This window comes from Lipotes vexillifer, unplaced genomic scaffold (assembly GCF_000442215.2).
Source record: "Lipotes vexillifer unplaced genomic scaffold, Lipotes_vexillifer_v1.1 scaffold422, whole genome shotgun sequence".
Lineage (NCBI taxonomy): Eukaryota > Metazoa > Chordata > Mammalia > Artiodactyla > Lipotidae > Lipotes > Lipotes vexillifer.
This window is the reverse complement of record NW_006779087.1, coordinates 354,719-375,404: the sequence shown is the minus strand read 5'-3', so window position 1 is coordinate 375,404 and position 20,686 is coordinate 354,719. Positions and strand designations below refer to the sequence as shown.

The following is a 20,686-nucleotide window of genomic DNA, read 5'->3' as shown; positions in this document are numbered from 1 at the left end:
TGAACATTGTGGTACATGACTCTTTTTGAATTACGGTTTTCTCTGGGTATATGCCCAGTAGTGGGATTGCTGGGTCATATGGTAATTCCAGTTTTAGTTTTTTAAGGAACCTCCATACTGTTCTCCATAGTGGCTGTATCAATTTACATTCCCACCAACAGTGCAAGAGGGTTCCCTTTTCTCCACACCCTCTCCAGCATTAGTTGTTTGTAGATTTTCTGATGATGCCCATTCTAACTGGTGTGAGGTGATACCTCATTGTAGTTTTGATTGGCATTTCTCTAATACTTAGTGATGTTGAGTAGCTTTTCATGTGCTTCTTGGCCATCTGTATGTCTTCTTTGGAGAAATGTCTATTTAGGTCTTCTGCCCATTTTTGGATTGGGTTATTTGTTTTTTTTAATATTGAGCTGCATGAGCTGTTTATATATTTGGGAGATTAATCCTTTGTCCGTTGATTCATTTGCAAATATTTTCTCCCATTCTGAGGGTTGTCTTTTCATCTTGTTTATGGTTTCCTTTGCTGTGCAAAAGCTTTGAAGTTTCATTAGGTCCCACTTGTTTATTTTTGTTTTTATTTCCATTACTCTAGGAGGTGGGTCAAAAAAGATCTTGCTGTGGTTTATGTCAAAGAATCTTCTTCCTATGTTTTTCTCTAAGAGTTTTATAGTGTCTGGTCTTACATTTAGGTCTCTAATCCATTTTTTTGTTTGTTTGTTTTTGTTTCTGTTTCTTGCGGTATGGTACGAGGGCCTCTCACTGTTGTGGCCTCTCCCGTTTCGGAGCACAGGCTCCGGACGCGCAGGCTCAGCGGCCATGGCTCACGGGCCCAGCCGCTCCGCGGCATGTGGGATCTACCGGGGCACGCACCCGTGTCCCCTGCATCGGCAGGCGGACTCTCAACCACTGCGCCACCAGGGAAGCCCCTCTAATCCATTTTGAGTTTATTTTTGTGTATGGTGTTAGGGAGTGTTCTAATTTCATTCTTTTACATGTAGCTGTCCAGTTTTCCCAGCACCACTTATTGAAGAGACTGTCTTTTCTCCATTGTATATCCTTGCCTCCTTTGTCATAGATTAGCTGACCATAGGTGCGTGGGTTTATCTCTGGGCTTTCTGTCTTGTTCTATTGATCTATATTTCTGTTTTTGTGCCAGTATCATATTGTCTTGATTACTGTAGCTTTGTAGCATAGTCTGAAGTCAGGGAGTCTGATTCCTCCAGCTTGGTTTTTTTCCCTCAAGACTGCTTTGGCTGTTCGGGGTCTTTTGTGTCTCCATACAAATTTTAAGATTGGCAATTCCATCTTGACCTGCATAGTGGGACCAGATTGGGGCAAAGATTTACTAGGGCTTTAGGCTGATTACTCATGGAATTTAAGTGATTTTGTAATTAGGAAAGTACAGTGTTCTGGATATCCAAGGCTATCGATGTGGGCATTGGAGCAGCCATTCAAATATCAGGAGATGGTGCAGTTGTAAACTGGTCAGGTTCTAAGAATAGGGCAAGCTGAAAGCTTTGGTGAGAGGGTAGTGCCACAGAATGTTCCAGGGAAACAAATGAGTCTAGTTTTTATCCGGTCACTGTTTTATCTAGCGAAGTCATGTATTCTGAAACAGACTTAATGCTCTGCCCTGACTCACTTGCTGAGGCTTGTCTGTAGGAAAAGCCATGCCCTTTCTCGGTGTTTGGGTCTTTATCAGGGCAATTTAGAATCCTTCTTCACTTGGTGTTGTGGCCTCCTTCAGGTCATCCTGTACTGGAGTCTTCCTCTCAGACTAGAAGGGAAACTGGCGTAGGATTCTGGCTTGAGCCTAAATGCTGCTAGTTGAGTTAAATGGAGGCTAATTTTAGTTAGATATGTTCTAATTTATAACAAGGTCATCACTGATTGCCTAGTAGTTAAGTTCAGTAGGTATTTTTCAGGCCTTATCTTAATTTGACCTTTCTACAGGCTTTGACCCTCCTTTTTTTTTTTTGTAATGTTCTTTCCTCATTGGTGTCTCTGATGTCTCACTCTCTTGATTTCCTTTCTACCCTTTTGGTTGCTTCCTACTCTCTTTCCTGGCCTTCTTTCTTGCCCACCGCTTTAAATGTTGATGTGCCCTAGGTTTCTGACTTTGGCCTTTTCTCCTGTCTCACTGTACAAGCTCTCCCTAGATATATCAATCAAGACACACCTGTGGCTCAAACAATCAAAGGATTTATTAAACATACAGCAAGAAGCCTAGGTGACATAAGCCAGACACAAAAGGACAAATATTGTTTGATTCCACATTTATGAGATACCTAGAAGAGTCAAATTCAGAAACAGAAAGTAGTCGTTGTTTCCAGGGGCTGGAGAGGGGGGTTATTGTCTAATAGGTACAGAGTTTCAGTTTGGGAAGATGAAAAATTCTGGAGATGCATGGCGGTGATGGTTGTACAATAGTGTGAGTGTACTTAATGCCACTGAACTGTACACTTAAAAATGGTTAAAATGGTAAATTTTATGTTATGTATATTCTACCACACACAGAAGTAGTCCAGGGGTAGAACACTTATTTTTTTTTTAACTTTTTATTTTATATCGGAGTATAGCCGATTAACAATGTTAACCGTTGCAGGTTAATCGTTAATTTCAGTGTTAATCGTTGCTGTGTTTCAGGTGCACAGCAAAGTGACTCAGCCATGCATATACATGTATCCATTCTCCAAACTCCCCTCCCTTCCAGGCTGCCACATAACTTTTTATTTATTTTTTTAGTCCAGGAACTTGACAGTGCTATTAAGGACCCAAGTTTTCTCAGTTTTTCTGCTCTGATATCCTAGTGTTCTTATGTCTGTCCCTTCATGTACCCAAGATACTCCAGCGTCTCACCCTTCTACATTAACATCCAGAGGCTGGACAAGAGAGCATTGACATATGTTCTTTTTTAAGATTGAGGAAGACTTTCCCAGATACTCCCAGCAGACTTTCCTTACATCTTTATTGCCCAGAATTAGTGCCTAACCATTCGTGACTCAGTCACGGGCAAGAGAAATGGAATGCCCACATCCCTTCAGCTGATCAGTTTTCATACCCTAGGGCTGGCGAGGGGTAGTTCATACCCACTCCCTGCCAACATCTGAACAAAGTAGGGGTTCTGTTAGAAGAAAGAAGGGGAAGGTGGCTGTTGGTAGGCAGCCAGTAACTGCTGCCATACTGGATCATCTTGGTTCCTCTTGGGGCTTCAGTTACTATCTATGCAGATGATTCCATATACCCAGACCAGACTTTTCTCCTGAGCTACATACCTTAGCACCTCAAAATTCACATTAATCTAAAAACAAACATCTTCACTCTCAGATCTGTTCCTCTTATGTCTTCTGCCTAAAGAATTGCCACTGGATCACACAGGCCAGAAACCTGGGAATCATCTTTGACTCTTCTCCTCTTCCTTCCTACGTTTAATTAGCCATTAAATCCTGTGGATTTTACTATTTTGTTGTTTCAAATCTGTCCTGTCCTCTCTATTGCCACCTCTGTTTCAGAACTTTTCTTATCTGTATTACTGTACCTCCCAAGTGGTCTCTATGCTTCCAGTCTTTCCCCCTTTTAACTTATTCCCTAAACTGCTGTCAGAATGGTCTTTTATTTATTGGTTTGTTTATTTATTTATTTATTTATGGCTGAGTTGGGTCTTTGTTGCTGCACGCGGGCTTTTTCTAGTTGCGGCGAGCGGGGGCTACTCTTCGTTGCAGTGTGCCGGCTTCTCATTACAGTGGCTTCTCTTGTTGCGGAGCACGGGCTCTAGCCGTGCGGGCTTCAGTAGTTTTGGCTCGCGGGCTCAGTAGTTGTGGCTCGCAGGGTCTATAACTCAGGCTCCGTAGTTGTGGCGCACGGGCTTAGTTGCTCCGTGGCATGTGGGATCTTCCCGGACCAGGGCTCGTGTCCCCTGCATTGGCAGGTGGATTCTTAACCACTGCGCCACCAGGGAAGCCCCAGGATGATCTTTATTTATTTTTTAGTTTTAAATTTTGGCTGCGTTGGGTCTTCGTTGCTGTGCGCGGGCTTTCTCTGGTTGTGCCGAGTGGGAGCTACTGTTCATTGTGGTGCGTGGGCTTCTCATTGCAGTGGCTTCTCTTGTTGCGGAGCACGGGCTCTAGGTGCGCGGGCTTCAGTAGTTGTGGCTCGCGGGCTCTAGAGCACAGGCTCAGTAGTTGTGGCCCACGGGCTTAGTTGCTCCGCGGCATGTGGGATCTTCCCAGGCTAGAGCTTGAACCCGTGCCCCCCGCATTGGCAGGCAGATTCTTAACCACTGCGCCACCAGGGAAGCCCAGGATGGTCTCTAAAGCACGTATCTGATCATGTTACTCAGTATGACCTTTAAGACCCTTCATGATGTAGCTCCTGCTTCTCTCTCCAGCCTCATCCCTTCCTTTTACTCACCATGCTGCATCCACATAAACGACCTCCCAGTTGCACCTGGATTTGTCTAATAAATGCCCTCTCTAACTCAAGTCTTTGTGCCTGTGCACACTCTGTTCCCTCTCCCACCTTCCCTATTCCTTAGTGTCTGATTATTTCCTATTCTTCCTTTAAGAGTCAGCTCAGGTGTGACCTGAGAATCATGTCTGGGAATCGTCCTTTATCCTCTAGTCTTGATTAACTGCTCCCGCTTTCTGTCCCCCATAAAACTATGTGCTTATCCCACTCTTATCTTCACACAGTAATCCTCTGTTTCCTGGTCTTTCTCTCCCATTGACTGAGTTTCATGAAGGCAGAAACTGTCTTCCTCTGTATCCCTGGTTCATTATACTCAATAAATGTTTAATGAATGGATGGAAGCTGGCATCAGAAGCTGTTTCTTGGCTTTGGGAAATCTTTGAGCCTAATAGAATTCATTGAGATACTAATCTAGGAGTTCTTGTGTGCTGATTACAGTGCTCTTGAGGCAAAAATTCGGAAAGTTTACAGAGGTCACAAGCCAGCTGCACTAAGGAAACTAAATACAGGCAGACCCTGCTTTGGTTTTCTTAAATTTTTTGGTCTGCTCCATTGGCTGTGCTAAAAATAGCGTCTAATAGAGATTCTATTAGTGATCTCTCAATTTGAAGATTGTTTGGGAATAAAGCTGCACCCTGCAGTTTAGTGCACCCTGCCTGGGCAGCACAGGATTTGGGAGGCTCTGGTCGTCCTTTCCCTGGGCCCATGCAGCCTGAAGAGGAGGTGCTGGATCAGGAGTCCCGTCAGGGTGTCTCAAGACACATGCCTGCGTCAGGAGTGGGCAGTGTGTGTGGCAGACTGAGCTGTGACTCTCAGAATCCCCTGGAGGGTGAAGCAGGCATGCCTCAAGTCCAGATTAACTGGAACAGTCAGTGACAGCAATGGCCTGCCCCTCCTGGAGGGTGGGAGAGAGGGATTGGGGGCAGTAAGTGATTGTCAGTGAGGACATCCTCAGGTGAGGCTTAAATCAGCCAATGTGCTTGGTTGAACTCCTGCAGTGTCGCACACGGAGGAGATAACAAAGTTTGTAACTGTAAAATAGAATGTTGAGACATACTCTTTGTTAATAGAGATATTACTATATTCCATTTTTCATCTTGAGCCACTCACCTTTAGTTTTAACTGCTTCCTGTTTCTGCCAGCCCATAGAACCCTGGTATTTTGCCCTCTTGACACAGGAGTGCCATCTGTGGCAAAAGAGAATGACTATAGGTAGTACAGTACATAGGGATACAATCCAGGCTTTGTTTGTTTGTTTGCCATCTGCTTCCCAGAGCTTTCTCTAGGAATGCATTATGGTGAAAGTGAGAATTGGCTATATAGCCATAGATTTGTATTCATGGCACAAAGCTGAAAGTTGCCACCATCCTGATGGTAGGGGCAGTATGCTATCTGGAAACAGGCAGGGACAGGGAAAGCCAAGACAAGAAAGCCAGCACCCGCTTTGGAATGTTCATCTGAGTCAACCTCCTGATTATGTTAAAGAAGAGTTGTAATGTCCATTAATTTCAAGGCTTTGGGCTGCCATGGGGGACACATGGTAACTACTTGAATATTTTGTTAGTTATCTATCAGCCCCACTGAGTATTAAATGGCAAGAGAAAATTTTACCAGTTTTAGTCTTCTGATCCTTTCATGGCTTTCCCAAACCAGTCTTGGGGTCAGTATATGTGGAAAATGGCCAAGAATTGACAGGAAAGCTAAGCAACCATCTGTGCACTACACGGAGATAACTGCTAGGACAGAAGAAATGATATAAGGACCTCCTCAGATGAGGCTAAAATTAGCTAGTGTGCTTGATTGAACTCCTACAGTGGGCTTGGCATTGGGAGCAAGGAAAGATCCCAAATAAATAAAAGGCATAGTCCTTGCCCATGGTGAGTACACAGTTAACTTGGGGAGACGGTAAATATACAGACTTACAAAAGAAGAAAAAGCTCCATAACGTAGTGCCACTTGAGTGGTTCAGATAATTCAGGGTGCTTTATGTAGCATGCCAGAAAATAGAAATAAGTGTTAACACTGGATTCAGATTTTGAACCAAGACTTTAGCATGAGAGCTTAGCAAAGGAGCAGACCAAAGGACAGTGTATGCATGTTCTGGGGCAAGGGATATCTTTCAGCCACTGCTCGACTCACAGTTGGTAATCATTTAGCCAGCAACAGTTCCAGTCATGAAGGAAAGCAAGATAAATGTATGGTATAAATTCAATTCAGAATCTGGGCCAAAGCCTGTTACTTAAGCTTTAAAGCAGAGTATCATCTGGAGCTGAAGGAAATGACACCTGAACTGGAGACAAGATAAAAACTAGGAAGACTTGGGGAAGGTCTAAATTTCTGGAAGTGATGGCAGCGGAACCAGAAGTCTGTCTACCACAAATTACCAAGGTTAGTGGGATCTGATCTTATTAGCTGGGCAGGTGTCCCCTCCTGCCTCAGGAATCCTCGGGAATCTGTCTGCCTGGGTGGTTGAGGCAGGATGAGCAGGGAGGATGGCTAGTGGGCGACTTTGAGACCGAAGTTGAGGCCAAAGTTGAGCCAGGCCCTCCCCCTGGGGTGTGAGCGCTCTGGGTCAGGGGCAGGGCTCATCTGCGGAGCACCCGGAGCACCACGCCTGGCTCATTAGTGGATGTCTGGGGAGGTCTTTGAAGATGAAACACTCCATAAGCACTCACTGTTTCTGTTTTCTGGACAAACTAGTACTTTGGTCTCCAGGAGCTGTTGATCTGGCTCCTTTGTACTGGTCTGGAATTCGCTGCAAACTGAGGAGAGTAGGAAACAAACAAACCTGAAATCGTTTTTGAAAAAACAACTAAACTCCCACCAAACCCCGCCATGCTTTAGCTTGTAAATAGGATTCCTCCCCATCCACCTTTCACATTCTTGGGTTTGGGTGCACTCTGTCTTAACCTGTTCTTTCGCCTACTGGGTTTGGGGTGTGCGTGTGTTTATCTCTGGTTCCTAGACTCTGTAGAGAACGCCAGCCGCTGGCATATGGTGATTGCTGAATAAGCTGCCCACTGATGCCTGTCTCCCGCAGGCCCAGAGAACTGGCTGGCACGGGTGATTCTGAACCCCTGTTTCATTGTTGTTTCAAAGATTCATTTCTGTGGCTGTCCTGAGCCATAGAGAAGGGAGGGAAGAAGAGAGGGAATGAATGACTCTGATTCTGTCTGTCGGGGGCAGTGGATGGGGTGGGCAGATAGGCATTTTGTATTTCTGTAGTGTTCTAACTGCTCCCTTCACCTTTCCCTATTATGTAGCAGGCAGAAATGTCTAACCTGAGTGAACTGCTAGTCAGGTCAGTAGAGACCTGGGAGTTAGTTCAGTTATTCAGCTACTGTGTGCCAGGTACTAGTCAAGGTAGGGAACACAGCAGGGAGCAAAATAGATAAGGAGCTGACATTACAGTAGGAGGAGAAAAACAGTACAGCAGGAAACAAATACGTAACGTGTGAGATGGTGATAAATGCTATGAAGAAAAATAAAGTGGGATAAATGGTGTAGAGAGTGGTGTGTGTGTGTGTTATAGGTGGTTATGGAAGGCCTCTTTGATAAAGTGATGGTCGAGCAGATGCCCGAAAGAAGTGAGGGAGTGCTCCCTGAAGGTGGTCTGGGAGAGGAGCGTTCCAGGCAGAGTGAATAGCAAGGACAAAAGCTTTGAGGCAGGAAAGTATTGGGGAACTGAAGTGGAGTATACACAGGGGAGAGTAGGAGATCTGATGAGAGAAACGGGAATGCAGATTGTGCTGGACTTTATAGGCCATGGTATGGCTTTGGGCTTTACTGAAAAGGAGCTATGAAGCCCAGAGAGGGTTTTGAATAGAGGATCAACATGACCTGGTTTTGGCTTTAAAATCAGTCTGGCTGCTCTGTGGAGAATAGACTGAAGGGGGTTAGAGCAGAAGCAGAGGATGAGCTGACTGCCTCATTGCAGGTGGCCATGTGGAGCAGCTGTCCTGGGACGGGCCACGGCGAGCCTAGGACCTATGTGGCTGAGGAATGAGGGGCAGCCTCTCGCTACCCCATCTCGCAGCTCTCAGTGCACTGTTGTATGAACAGGGTATGACGTTAGCAGCTGGCATTTCACAGAGTGGAAAAGATCAGCCTCTTTTAGGAGTGCTGCTTTCTTATTTCTTCCTCATTAATTTTGGTGTGTAGAAGGAAGGTGCAGAAATATAGGAAGGGAAGAGCAGAGTGTCTTGATTAGAGCTGAGAGCATAAACCTTGGGAACCTGGCAAGCCTGAACCTCGTTAGGAGTCACAAAGAGCCACTCCTCATTCCACTCCCTCCTCTCCCACCCTTTGCAGAAGTCTCAGGGTAAGGTTGGGGGAGGGAGAGGCATTAATGGTCTCCCAATGCCTTGGGGTATAGAGTAGAATTTCAGGACTGAAGGGACTTTAGAAATCATCTAGTTCAACCCCCTCCATTTACAGGTGCAGATAAGGACAGGTGAAATAACTCATCCAAAGTCACATGGGTGGATTACTGGCAGAAACAGGGGTCCTGAATGTTCACTGCTTTATCTCTGCTCCCAAAGGCTTAGGATGTGTCTGAGTGGGCCTTGATCTTCTTAGTACCCTCAGGCTCTCAGTTTGTCATGAAGGAACTCCAGCCATGACTTTAGCCAGTGCCATTAATGTGAAATCCTGACAAGCAGATGGTGGTAATAAGTTGGCATTTCTTTGCCTAGGATCAAGTCCTCCATACCAGGGACCAAGCCAAAACCAGACTGCCACTGCCCTCACTGCGCCCTCCTGCCCTCAGAAGGCGGCTGCTGTGATCATGGGTAATATCTTTGGAAACCTTCTCAAGAGCCTGATTGGGAAGAAGGAGATGCGCATCCTGATGGTGGGCCTGGATGCCGCAGGAAAGACCACCATCCTGTACAAGCTAAAACTGGGCGAGATCGTCACCACCATCCCCACCATTGGTAAGGGCACAGCTTGGATGTAGGCTTTCATGCCAACTGCTGAGCCAGACAGGGGGCCTATTCCTAGATCCCCCACCTGGCCACCAGGCAAGTCCTTGCAGTTTGTGGGGTTCAGGGAAGAATGGTTATTTAGCTTACTAGCAGGTGCTGGGGCTGCTGTTTGCCTATCTACCCTGACCCTCTCTAATGCGGGAACTTCAGCCTGGCACCTGACAGTGGCCCTCAGGCACTGAGCTGGTTTGTTCTCTGTTGTTTGAAAAGCAGGTGAAGGGCTTTAATGTTCCTGCCAGAGGCCTGGAATTGCTTCAGTTTAGATCCTTGGTGGCCCTGATCCAGGTTAAGACCTGTCTGCAGGAGAGAGAACATTTGCCTTGTAAAGGCGGCTCCAGATCATCATCAGCGGCTGGTTCTGTATTTGGGGCTCCAGGACTATAGCTCACTTCTTGTTCTTCACTCTGCCTCACAGGCCCCACTTCTTAGCTGAGGCAGACTCTGGTAGCCAAGGTACAGGAGTGGGGCTGATCATTTCTTTTGCAGGAGGGAGAGTCAAAAACTGAGAGAACGAACGGGGAAGGTTATCTCACCCAGGTGATTGTGAACTTCCCGACTGGCCCTCTTCGTCCTCTTCCACTTCTCGTAGGCTTTCTTTTTGGCCTTTACACCACTAAGTCAAGGAACACCAGGTCTGAGGAAGCCTTAGCTTTCTTTCCCTTGCTAGGGCATGGCCATGGCTGGGGGAAACAAACAACCTACTGGGGCATCGTTTGCAGGCCTGGTGTTTCAGGCCAAGTGACCATTGTCTGTTTTTGCCAAAGGGTTCAACGTGGAGACAGTGGAGTACAAGAACATCAGCTTCACAGTTTGGGATGTGGGTGGCCAGGACAAGATTCGGCCTCTCTGGAGACACTACTTCCAGAACACCCAAGGTAGGGCTTGTGAACTGCCCACGGACTGACATGGGTTGGTTGGGTGTGAGCAGAGAGTATGGCTATTGTTCTTGGTTATCGGTAACCAGCTTTTGCCCTGCTGCAGTTCCTAGGGGTGAGAGACAAGGAGAAAAGGGAGCAGATATTTGGAGGGTATAAGGAGGGTGTTATCTTTTGATGGTGGGGGAGGGGAGTTGATCTGTCGTCTCTGTGCAGCCCATGTTCTGCCTCCCTAGGGTTGATATTTGTGGTCGACAGCAATGATCGGGAGCGAGTAAATGAGGCCCGGGAGGAGCTGATGAGGATGCTGGCAGAGGATGAGCTCCGGGATGCTGTGCTCCTTGTCTTTGCAAACAAGCAGGTGTGACATCTCCCTACCCCTGGGTTTGAGAGAGGGCAGCCTGGCCGTGGAAATCGTGGGGTCTTGGGGCCCATTGTGTGGGAAGCCCCATGACTATGCTCTCAATTTTGAAAGTGTGGGAAATATGATTAGTTGGCTTCTTTATGCTCTTCTTCCTGTCCCCACCCCATCCCAGCTTTAATTAGCAACATTTCTGTCCAGAGGGACTGGTGCGGTAGATCCCTCACCTCCTGTCCCTCTTTTATCTTACCTATTGTCTACTTTGGTGGAACTACCCTCACTCTTATGGTCAGACAGACCTGATTGTACGCCCAGTCTGAATCACATCTCCACTTCCCTGCCAACCCATATTTGGTTTCCGCCTCCTCAGTGGAATGATCTTTAGTGCCTTGGATCCGGAGTTCTAGGATGATTAAATCCAAAGTAGTTCTTTAGGATCTTGCTCTGGGTTCCTACACTGAAGGAGGAGGAGAGGGTGCTAGTCTACAAGTCTTTGGTAGATGGTTGCTCTAGAAGCCTTCGAAAGATCCTGAAGCTCCTTTTTGTGTGTCTCCCTTGTGCTCCAGGATTTGCCTAATGCTATGAACGCTGCTGAGATCACAGACAAGCTGGGCCTGCATTCCCTGCGTCACCGCAACTGGTACATTCAGGCCACCTGTGCCACCAGCGGGGACGGGCTGTACGAAGGCCTGGACTGGCTGGCCAATCAGCTCAAAAACAAGAAGTGAGAGCCAGACAGCCCTGTCCGACCACCCCACCTACCCTTACTGTCTCCCTGCCCCAGCCCTGCCCTTTCCTTCCTGTTGCCCGTGTGGCCAGGGCCCTGGGTATCATGTCCGCATGCCCGACAAGAGCCCTGCCTCTCCTTCCCTCCCCTCCCCCACCCATGACCAGTCCCCAGTTGCTGTCGTAATGATGAATCATTCCAATTTACCGGATTTAAAACAAAAACAAGGTTGTTATGGTTTCATGGGGTGCCCCCCTCCCCAAGCTCTGGGGTTGGGAGGTGGGATGGGGTATTCTCTCCAGTTTGCTTCGTTTGGCTCCGGTTGGTGTGCTCTTGGCATCTGAGTCCCTTCTCTCTCCCCATAGGCCCCTCTCCTGCTCCCCGTCTTCCTTTCCTTTGCCGCTCTCCCCCTGTTCTACATGGAAATTGCACGGGCCTCTCTTTGTGTGCGTGCATGTGTGCGCGTGTATATACCTGTATAGAGAGATATATAACGGGGGCCAAGGAGCAGGTGGAGGGTGGAGTGCAGCTCAGGGCTTGGAGCCAGCACACTGCCCACTCTCGCCTATCATCTTCCCCTCCCATGTTGGTGAGATAAAGGGAAGGAGGGGGAGGGAAGGCTGCCCCAGTCCTGCACTGGTTCCTCTCCTCTGCAGGTAGGTGTTTTCCTGGATGATAGGACAGATGATGGGCTTTCCGCCACCATCTTCCTTTATCCCGCTCCACCCCGCTTAGGGCAGGGGGGTGGCATTTATCTCTAGATGACTGTTCCCAAGGAGATGCCATTCTGCCCTGCCTTTTAGTGGGAAGGAGAGAAGAGGAACCCACTCACTCTTACCAGCTCAGAGTGTTCAGCCGATCCTCCCCCTCATCCTTAAATCTGTTCCTCAGGAGCTTTAGGTGGGAGGTGGGGATAGGTAGCAAGACCATGGGGTGTATTTGGGACCCAGGGCACTGGGGAGAGGGGCTCAGGTTTTCCATCTTCATCCTCTTTTGTTATTAGGAGAAGGTGATACACAAATCAATCCTATTCCTGCCTTCCTATCCCCCCATCTTCTGATCTTGGGGCTGGGTGGTTCATCTGTCCTTTGTCAGAAGCTTCCTCACCCTGGTAGTTGTGCTGGTCTGACCAGAGCTGGCTGGCTGGTTTAATGAGGAGCGGGGAGTGGGGGTGACATAGCAGACCTCAGTATCAATCCCCCTGTTCTCCAGTTCTCTCTAGTCCAGGATGTGCTGAAGGGTGAAAATTTTGTTTCCAGACCCTCAGACCATCCTGCTGTCCCCTCTCTCCATCCCAACAGCTTTTCCCTGCCCTCTTCACCCACTTCCCATAAATGGGTCTGGGCGTTGGAATGGCGGGAATAGGACTCTGAAGTGGTTGTTGGTGCTGGTGGGATGCGGCGGTCTTCAGAGTCCTCCCTTCATTATTATGTAGTTGTTCAGAAGCTGCTGCTACTATGTCTCTGTCTACAGGAGGCGCTTGTCCCTGAGATCCTGGCCTGGGTCCTGACTTCTGCGGTTTCTGTGAAGCCGTGGCTTTTCTGTGGGCTCCTGTGTGTGCTGGCTGCGCCCTGAGCTCCGACAGCCGCCCGTAACCTTTCTGCTAACGTCAGGGCCCAGGGCCTCCACAGCGTGGCTGGGGGACCCCTTCCCAGAAGGGCTGTCCCAAGCCCCACCCCATGGGACTAGGCTTCCTGTCACCTTTGTCTACAGCAGGAGGATCAATACCCCCCACCCCACCCCAGACTGAACTGTGAAAGAGAGGTTCCAGGGGTGTCTCCCTCAGTGCCAGCTCCTTAGTGATGTGTTACTTACCCAACGTGCAGCGGGTGTATGCAGGTCTCTTGCTCTCTAGGCCTTGTATGTGTGTATGCGTGTGTATGTGTGTTTGGTGGGGGGAGGGGGGTGCTGGAGCTTCTGTCTCATTTTAACATGCACTCATTCCCCTGACCCCACAGATGCTTCCCGCCACACTTTTTCTTTGCCTCTGTCTCTATTTTGCCAGATTTTTTTTGCTCCTGCCCCTGTTGCCTCTCCCTCCCTGAACCCTTTCCTTTGCCTTCTCAACTTAGTCACTGCTGTTGCCTATTTGTCTCCCCTTTCCTTGGTTCTTTCCTACTTAGGATTCTTCACTCTGTACCTTTGTGGTTGGTGAGGACTTTGCCTCCTCTCCTGCCTCACGCCCTCACTGACCTTGCCTAGGTAGATGCCAGTCCCAAATGGGTTTTTCTCATTTTAGACCCACCTCCACCTTGGTTTGGGGGGGCTTCAGGGACTAGTGGGGCTGAGGGTGTTAGGAAGCAGCCTTAGAGGTTATGTAAGTGCTGCTTGGGGATCTTTCCAGCAGGGGGCAGTAAGTGATCTTGGTAGTATCCCAGGCTGCTAGGCCTTTGGCAGGGGTGGCCCTTTCTACATTCCCATTCACCTGAAAGCTCTTTTGGGGTTGGGTGTTTCATTCCATTTCTGCCCACTCCCTCCCCCACTCTCCTCTGGTAGGTTTAATTGTTTGCTTTCCTTTGTTCCAGCCTTTCTTCTCCCTGGGGATTTCCCCTAAATTCCCCCCTAGAAGTTTGTGGTGTTACAGTGGTAACTGCAGTTCTGAACTGGTTTTTCTCTTCTTTTTTCCTCCTCTGGAATGTAGACTGTATATGTTTAATAACTCCCCTTCTCTCTCCTTGCTCAAAATGTGGGATACGCGATGACTGTGACCCTGGTTGGAAATTAAACTTGTTTTATGCAGCTCTGGAGCAGATCTTCATCCTTGATGGGCAGCAGCCATGGGACAGTGTTTAATGGTGAGGGTACTTTCTGCTTCTGGTCCCGCTCTCCAGACTGCTCTTTCTCTCAGCAGCGGGGTAAAGCGTACGCTTGACTGGGGAGAGTGAGGTTATAGAGGAACTTAGGTTCATCTCCACACTGCTTACTATTCCCCATCGTACCCCAAAAGGGAGCTTAAATGAATTGGGCCCCGGAGTGTGAGGGCTTCGTGACTTTGCCTTTCTAGTTGTAAAGGGTTTAACCCTGAACTTAGCCATATTTATCACCTTTTAGTAGACATTAGGGACTTCGTTAGCTAGAGGGCCCTGAATTTGGAGTGCCCCACACTGCCTCCACTCTCAGATCTCCCCAGGCCTGCACATCAGGTGCTTCTAGCTGGAACAGGGTCCCCTCACCCATAGACTGGAGTCTGCTCACCCATCTAGTTCTGGATTTTGGCAGTGAGTAAGCGTGAAGGGTAGAGGTCTGGGTAGTATAATGAACTTGATCCTCCTGACAGCCGATGGCCCTGCGTCACCTCTGCTTTAGGTGTGTGGTTCCCCATTGTCAGGAAGCCAAGCCTCATCCAGAGATAATGTTTCGAGGCAAAAGACAAGCCTCTGTCCTCCCATCCCACTCCCACCACTGCTGTGTTCCTCTCCTGCTATTACTCAGGCGAAGAAAGGGGTGGGGGTGGGGTGAGGTCTGGGTGAGCCCGGCAGGTCTTCCCGACTCTTACCACTTTCTTCAGCTTTGAGGACAGAGGTCTTCCCAACCCGATGATATGGGAAAGGGACAGGATTTAGGCATATAATAGGTCTGAGAGCCGCAAGTTCCAGTGTGAAGTATATCATTTGTATTCAGTTACCTCCCTGCTGCCTCCCCTGGTAATTCTCCTTTTCAGCCCCTCTCTTGCTATTAAAATAAGCCATCACCCTCAAGGACCAGTGCTTCTGCCCTTATGAAACCCTTAAACTGCTCCAACCAGACATCACTTTATTAACCTCTTAAGCTTTGAACACTACCCACTTGCCGCTCAAAATCAGATGATGCTTTCCTGCTTCTAGGCTCCTCAGAAGTCCTGCTTGGTGACCGAGGTGACTGATAAGTTAGGAGCACTTTCCCAAGCACGTTATTTGTGTACTAATAAATAGATAACTTCTAGAGCTACAACCTCGCATAAGATCATGATAATGGAGAGGACTTTAGCTGGATGGCAGGCCAGTGGGGGTCTTTCGACCCCTGACAACTTGGGGAAGAGGATGACCTAGTCCCTCTGTCCCTCAGTAGGCAGTCTAGGATGCCAGGAAGGAGGTGGAGGGAGCTCTCTTGTGGCTTTTTCTTAAACCTTCCATCTTTTGGGGTTGGGGGGGACATGGGGAGATGAAAGGGAGACTTAACCTGGAAGGTAAATGTTCAGCATCCAGCTCTTAGGACAAACAGCGACCTTGTCTTCCCAGAAACACGAATAGCTCTTCATTCATGGCTTGGCAGAGGATCTGGGCCTAGGATCCACTTCAGGATAATCTGGGCAAGGGAGCTTCTAAAATGAGGCTGGAGAAAGCCATTGGAAGTACTTGGATTGGTCCAGGTGGGATGGAGGCAGTGACAGGGAGAATGAGTGTGAGTATGTCTGACTTTTTCAGACTAGAGGTATAAGGTCTGAAGGCTTCGGGGAGTCACTGCATCATTTCCAGTTTCAAGTACCTAGACTGGTCAAAGCAGAAAACTGACAGGTATTTATTTTATACCTTCTGTGTTTCCAGACATGTGCTAAGAATGGAGTCAAACCACAGTACTGAGGGAGAGACCAGGGAATCTATTTCTGAGATACTCTGGAATCCTTGGGATAAGCGTAGAGTACCACGTGGGGTAGTGAGAGTCGGGGAGTAAGTGTGTAGGGGGGATATCCCCTTGCTGCTCGCAGCAGGGAGTGGTGTCTTTGAGCAGGCAGTTATACTACCGAGAATAGTCTCTTTCCCAGTTCAGGAGGGTGTGGAGGTAGAAGGGTCAAAGTCCAGTTTTCTACTTTCTAGCCTGGTAACTGGAGGTTAGAGTATCAGGCTGGTCACTGGGGAGTCATAGGATCCAGGTGCCTTTTTTCCTCTGCAGGTTTTTCATTCAAATTAGGTTTCCTGGCCCTGATTACTGGGATGGGTAAGGATGACCCTGAGTTCCTGAGCAAAGGGAAGAAAGGGTTAGGCCTGAGGAAATCTGAGCCTTGAGTGTGGTAAAGGGCGCGGTGCTGCTGAAGGCAGTGGTTGGAGGTCTGGAAGTGAGGAACCTGGGCCAGGACTGTTCACCACCAAGCCTTGAAGGTAAGTGTCTCCTTGTTTGTGTCACTATGGCCATGAGCTGCAGAAGAGAGTATCTGGGCTCTCTCTGGCTTAGGAGCAAAGCTGGCTTCTGAGCTGAATGTGGTGGAGTAGAGAGGGTGCCTCGCAAGCCGGAACTCTGGCTCTCTGTTCCCAGAGCTGACCAGTTCTGCCCATGCACCCTTCCTGCCCCGACTCTTCCTCCAAACCAGGTGCATTGAGAGCTGTCTCTGAGGAGGTCTGGACAGTGAGTCTGGGCCAGGCAGGAGGTTTGAGAATGAACTTGGCTACCTGGCACTTCCTCCCACAAGTGTTGAGAGCTGTCCTAAGACAGAGTACAAGGCCTTTTAAGGGTTGGAGGGCTTAGCTTGGGGCAATGAATCACAGGGATTTGGATGCTAGCTTTTTTCTGAGTTCTGAATATAGGAATACTGCCTTTAGGTAATAAATAGGAGATGGAGAATCTGTTCTTGCCTGTGCCAGATCTTGCATTGATGGGATGAGACATCCCTGGCTAGAACAGCCAAAGGGCAGGGTGGGCGAGGGAGGTAATGCTTCATTCCTGGTTATGAGTGCATAACCATACCTAAAAGGAAAATATCTAGTCAGCCAGGGTATATGCATGCTCCTGAAAACATGCCATTCGATTTTGAACCCAGATTTGTATATGCTGACTCACAAGCTTTTTATTTATTAACAATCTGTCAAACATATTAAAACCATTTAAAAAGCAGTGCCTTGCCTACTGTCTGGCACATGATAGTCACTGAACCTTGATGAATGAATAAACGTCATTGCCCTTGACCGAACTGGACATGATGGGTGCCCCATGAGTCTTCGAAGCCAGGGGTCTGTGGTAGTTTTCTCCTACTTGCTGACAGACACCTTTGAAGGTGGAAACCTCTCCAGGAGTGGCCCTCTGATTAACTTGTGCCTTGAGTCAGGGTTGGGCCTGCTCCCCTGCCTTTCCCAGGACCATCTCACTTTTCTCTGTCCTTCAGGTTCCTCCTAACTTGATCCAGAGGAGAAAGCTCCTTCCTCCATGGTCCCTTCCGGGTCCAAGAGGGCTTTGCTGCCCTCTGTGGGTGACGTTGTCTTAGTTTTGCCCTTTTCTGCTACCATCCTCTCTCACCCCTTCCCATTCAGATTACCTACCAAACAAAGCCTCAGAGCTGGACAAGACAGTAGCCATCCACCTCAGTGGCACCATTCCAGTCAGCCGATGCCTCAGTGCAGTGCGCGTGGTCACCCTTTGCTCAGAAACTTCCAGTGGGTTCCCACTGCCATTCAAGGCTCTCCACAACCAGCTCTCCCTTCTCTCTCCAGTTACCTCGGTATGGTCTTCTGGCTAAATCCCTTACTTTAGCCGAACTGGTCGGTTCATTTTCCCCAAATACCTGGCCCTCTGCCTTTATACCCTTTCTCCCTTGTTGAGAAACACTACTTTCCTTTAAGGTATGCAAAGCTGCCATGGCCTCTAGTCACAAGGACGTTTTTCTCCTGGCCTGGCTCCTTTAGCACCGCTAGCACAACTCCCTCAACACCTCCCACACATTGCCTTGGATTGCTGTGTCTCATGTTCATTCATGCAATATTTTAATTTCTGAATTTATCTTTGTAACCAAAATAATTTTTATTGCAAAAGATCCAAACAATACAGAAGTGTTCAGAGCAGCATGTAGGACTTGTTCCCCTCTGCTCACTCTGTCCGCAAAGGTTACCACCCTCAGCTATTTGGTGTGCATCCTCTAGTTCCTTTTCTAAATATATGTATCTGTACACACATTTGGGGAGGGGTTAAAATATAAAGGGGCTCATCACATCTATTATTTTACCTTTTTTTTTTTAAACTTTAAGGTATATATGTTTGTCTTAGAGGTTTTCTATATTAGTATAGTTAGGTTTTCCTTTTTAATGGTTTCTCAGTACTGCATAGTATATAATCTTTACTCAAAATAAAACATATTTGTCTGGAATCTGTTATATGGAGGGTATTGTGCAGCTAGCACCTAAGGGACTCCAGATATCTTGTCCTCGCCGTCTGTGAGCTCGCTCTTTAGAGGAGAGGGGGAGGGAGGAGCGGGAATACACAAATAACCACAACACAAGGGAAAATAAAGTCCCCAAGTGTGCCTGAAGTTCCGAAATAAGAGAAGTCGCTTCTAGCTAAGGGGATGAGGACTTAACAGCGGAGGTGATCTTCAAGCTTGGCCTGGAAGGAGCTTGACAGGTGAAGGAAGAGCATGAACTGCACACAGAGATGAAAACACACAACGCAGGTTCATCTGATGCCATGAGCATGAAGGGGATTTGATTCAGTTTATAAACATTTGTCAAGCATCAAATGTGTCAGACATCATACTAGGCAATGAGAATATAGAAATGAGAAATATGAGGTTCCTGTCTTTAAAAGGCTTTCATTTTAATGGAATCAAAGCCAGGTTTGGAAAGGCAGGTTAAGACCAGATGATGAAAGCTTTCAATTGGCATATCAGGTAGTCTGAATTTAATTCACTGGGCAATGTGGAGCCATGCAAGCTTTTTAGTGGGTAGCTAGGTAACATGACTGAAGCTGAACAGATAGCAACAGTGAACAGAATGGGCTAGAGTAGGGAGAGGCTGAGGCTCAGGGGCTTATTACTCTTTTGTTGTTTCTGTTTTAACAATATAGAAGTTCATTTCTTTTTAATTTTTAATTTTTTGGCCACACCGCACGGCCTGTGGGATCTTAGTTCCCCAACCAGGGGTTGAACCCATGCCCCCTGCAGTGGAAGCACAGAGTCTTAACCACTAGACTGCCAGGGAAGTCCCTAGAAGTTCATTTCCACCTCAGTTAAAAGGTGTCTGGTGGTAGGCAATCAGGACTGGTATGGTGGCTCTACAGTTATCAGTCTCTGATGACTTCTTTTTGTTCACTATCCTACTTAAATCCTCATGGTCGCCTCATGGTCTAATGTGGCTGCTAGAGTGTAATTCATCTCATCTGTATTCCAGGCAGCAGAAAGAAGGAAGGGGAGGAGACTGGGGGGGAGGAGGTGGAATGCTGCGACACACTGCTTAGTTAAATTAACTTCCTTTAAGCAGCCTCCCTGGAAGTCCAGGACAATATTTCAAACACTTTGGTTTATGTCTTATAGGCCAGAACTTAGTCACGTGGCCTTATCCAACTTTAAGGGAGATGTGGAAATACAGTTCTGTTTGTGTTTGATTTTTTTTCCTTTTTAAAAAATTTGAGGAATAATTTGCATAAAGTGCAATGTTCTGACAGGCATACACCCATGTAACCCACATCCCTATCAAGATATAGAGCATTCCATCACCCCCAGAAATTTCCTCCTGCTGAGGGGGCTTTTTAAAAAAAAGAAGAGAAAACCCAAAAGAGAAATAATGAAGGTTTAATTAGGGTGGTAGCTGTGGGAATGGAAAGAAAGAGCTGGAGAGGCTGTGGAGGGAAAATCCAAAGCAGACTGGTTGGATGTGGGGGTGAGAGGAGAGTCAGAGTGCTGATAGCAGAACCAGGAACAGAAACAGGAGGTTGGAAGTGAAGTCTAGATTGTTGCAGGTGGGATGGAAGGAGAAAGAGGAATGCGTACGGTATTGTGTGTGTTGATTTGAGGTGCTGGTCAAACATCCAGGTGGAGATCCCCAGTACACAGTGGTGTCTAGAGCTTAGGAGGGCAGTCAGAGCTCAATGGCACCATGGACCAGAGAGGTGCTTAAGAGGACAAGGCCTAAGAAGTGATCCAAAATATGGTGACTGGCCTTCCCTGGTGGCGCAGTGGTTTGGAGTCCGCCTGCCGATGCAGGGGATACGGGTTCGTGCCCCGGTCCGGGAAGATCCCACATGCCGCGGAGCGGGTGGGTCCGTGAGCCATGGCTGCTGAGCCTGCGTGTCCGGAGCCTGTGCTCCGCAACGGGAGAGGCCACAACAGTGAGAGGCCCGCGTACTGCAAAAACAAAAACAAAATATGGTGACTGTGAGCTCACTGATGACTTGAGGGAGCAGAATCCAGATACCCAAGGCCGGAGTGGGCAGTGAGGGCTTAAATCATGCAGAAGGGGATTGGAAGGGTCACCTGAAATAACTTAAAAAGTCTTTAAAAAACTGAAGTCCTGGGGCTTCCCTGGTGACGCAGTGGTTAAGAATCCACCTGTCAGGGGGCTTCCCTGGTGGCTCAGTGGTTGAGAGTCCGCCTGCC

The 20,686-nt window shown here is 47.9% G+C and overlaps 1 protein-coding gene across 3 annotated transcripts in view; it reads left to right on the top strand.

Annotated features, from left to right (window-relative positions):
• ARF3 (ARF GTPase 3) overlaps positions 1-11,800 on the top strand; it is a 17,406-nt gene extending 5,606 nt beyond the window's left edge. Inside the window, exons 2-5 of one of the 3 annotated variants that reach the window (XM_007452245.1) lie at positions 9,162-9,401; positions 10,217-10,327; positions 10,564-10,688; positions 11,255-11,639. In XM_007452245.1, the coding sequence (XP_007452307.1) occupies positions 9,254-9,401; positions 10,217-10,327; positions 10,564-10,688; positions 11,255-11,416 (546 nt within the window). In that variant the 5' untranslated portion in view covers positions 9,162-9,253 and the 3' untranslated portion in view covers positions 11,417-11,639. Of the gene's footprint in view, positions 1-9,161; positions 9,402-10,216; positions 10,328-10,563; positions 10,689-11,254 lie in introns of those variants that run through there. The other 2 variants (XM_007452246.1, XM_007452247.1) reach the window with 2 other exon arrangements.
• The last annotated feature ends 8,886 nt before the right edge of the window (positions 11,801-20,686 follow it).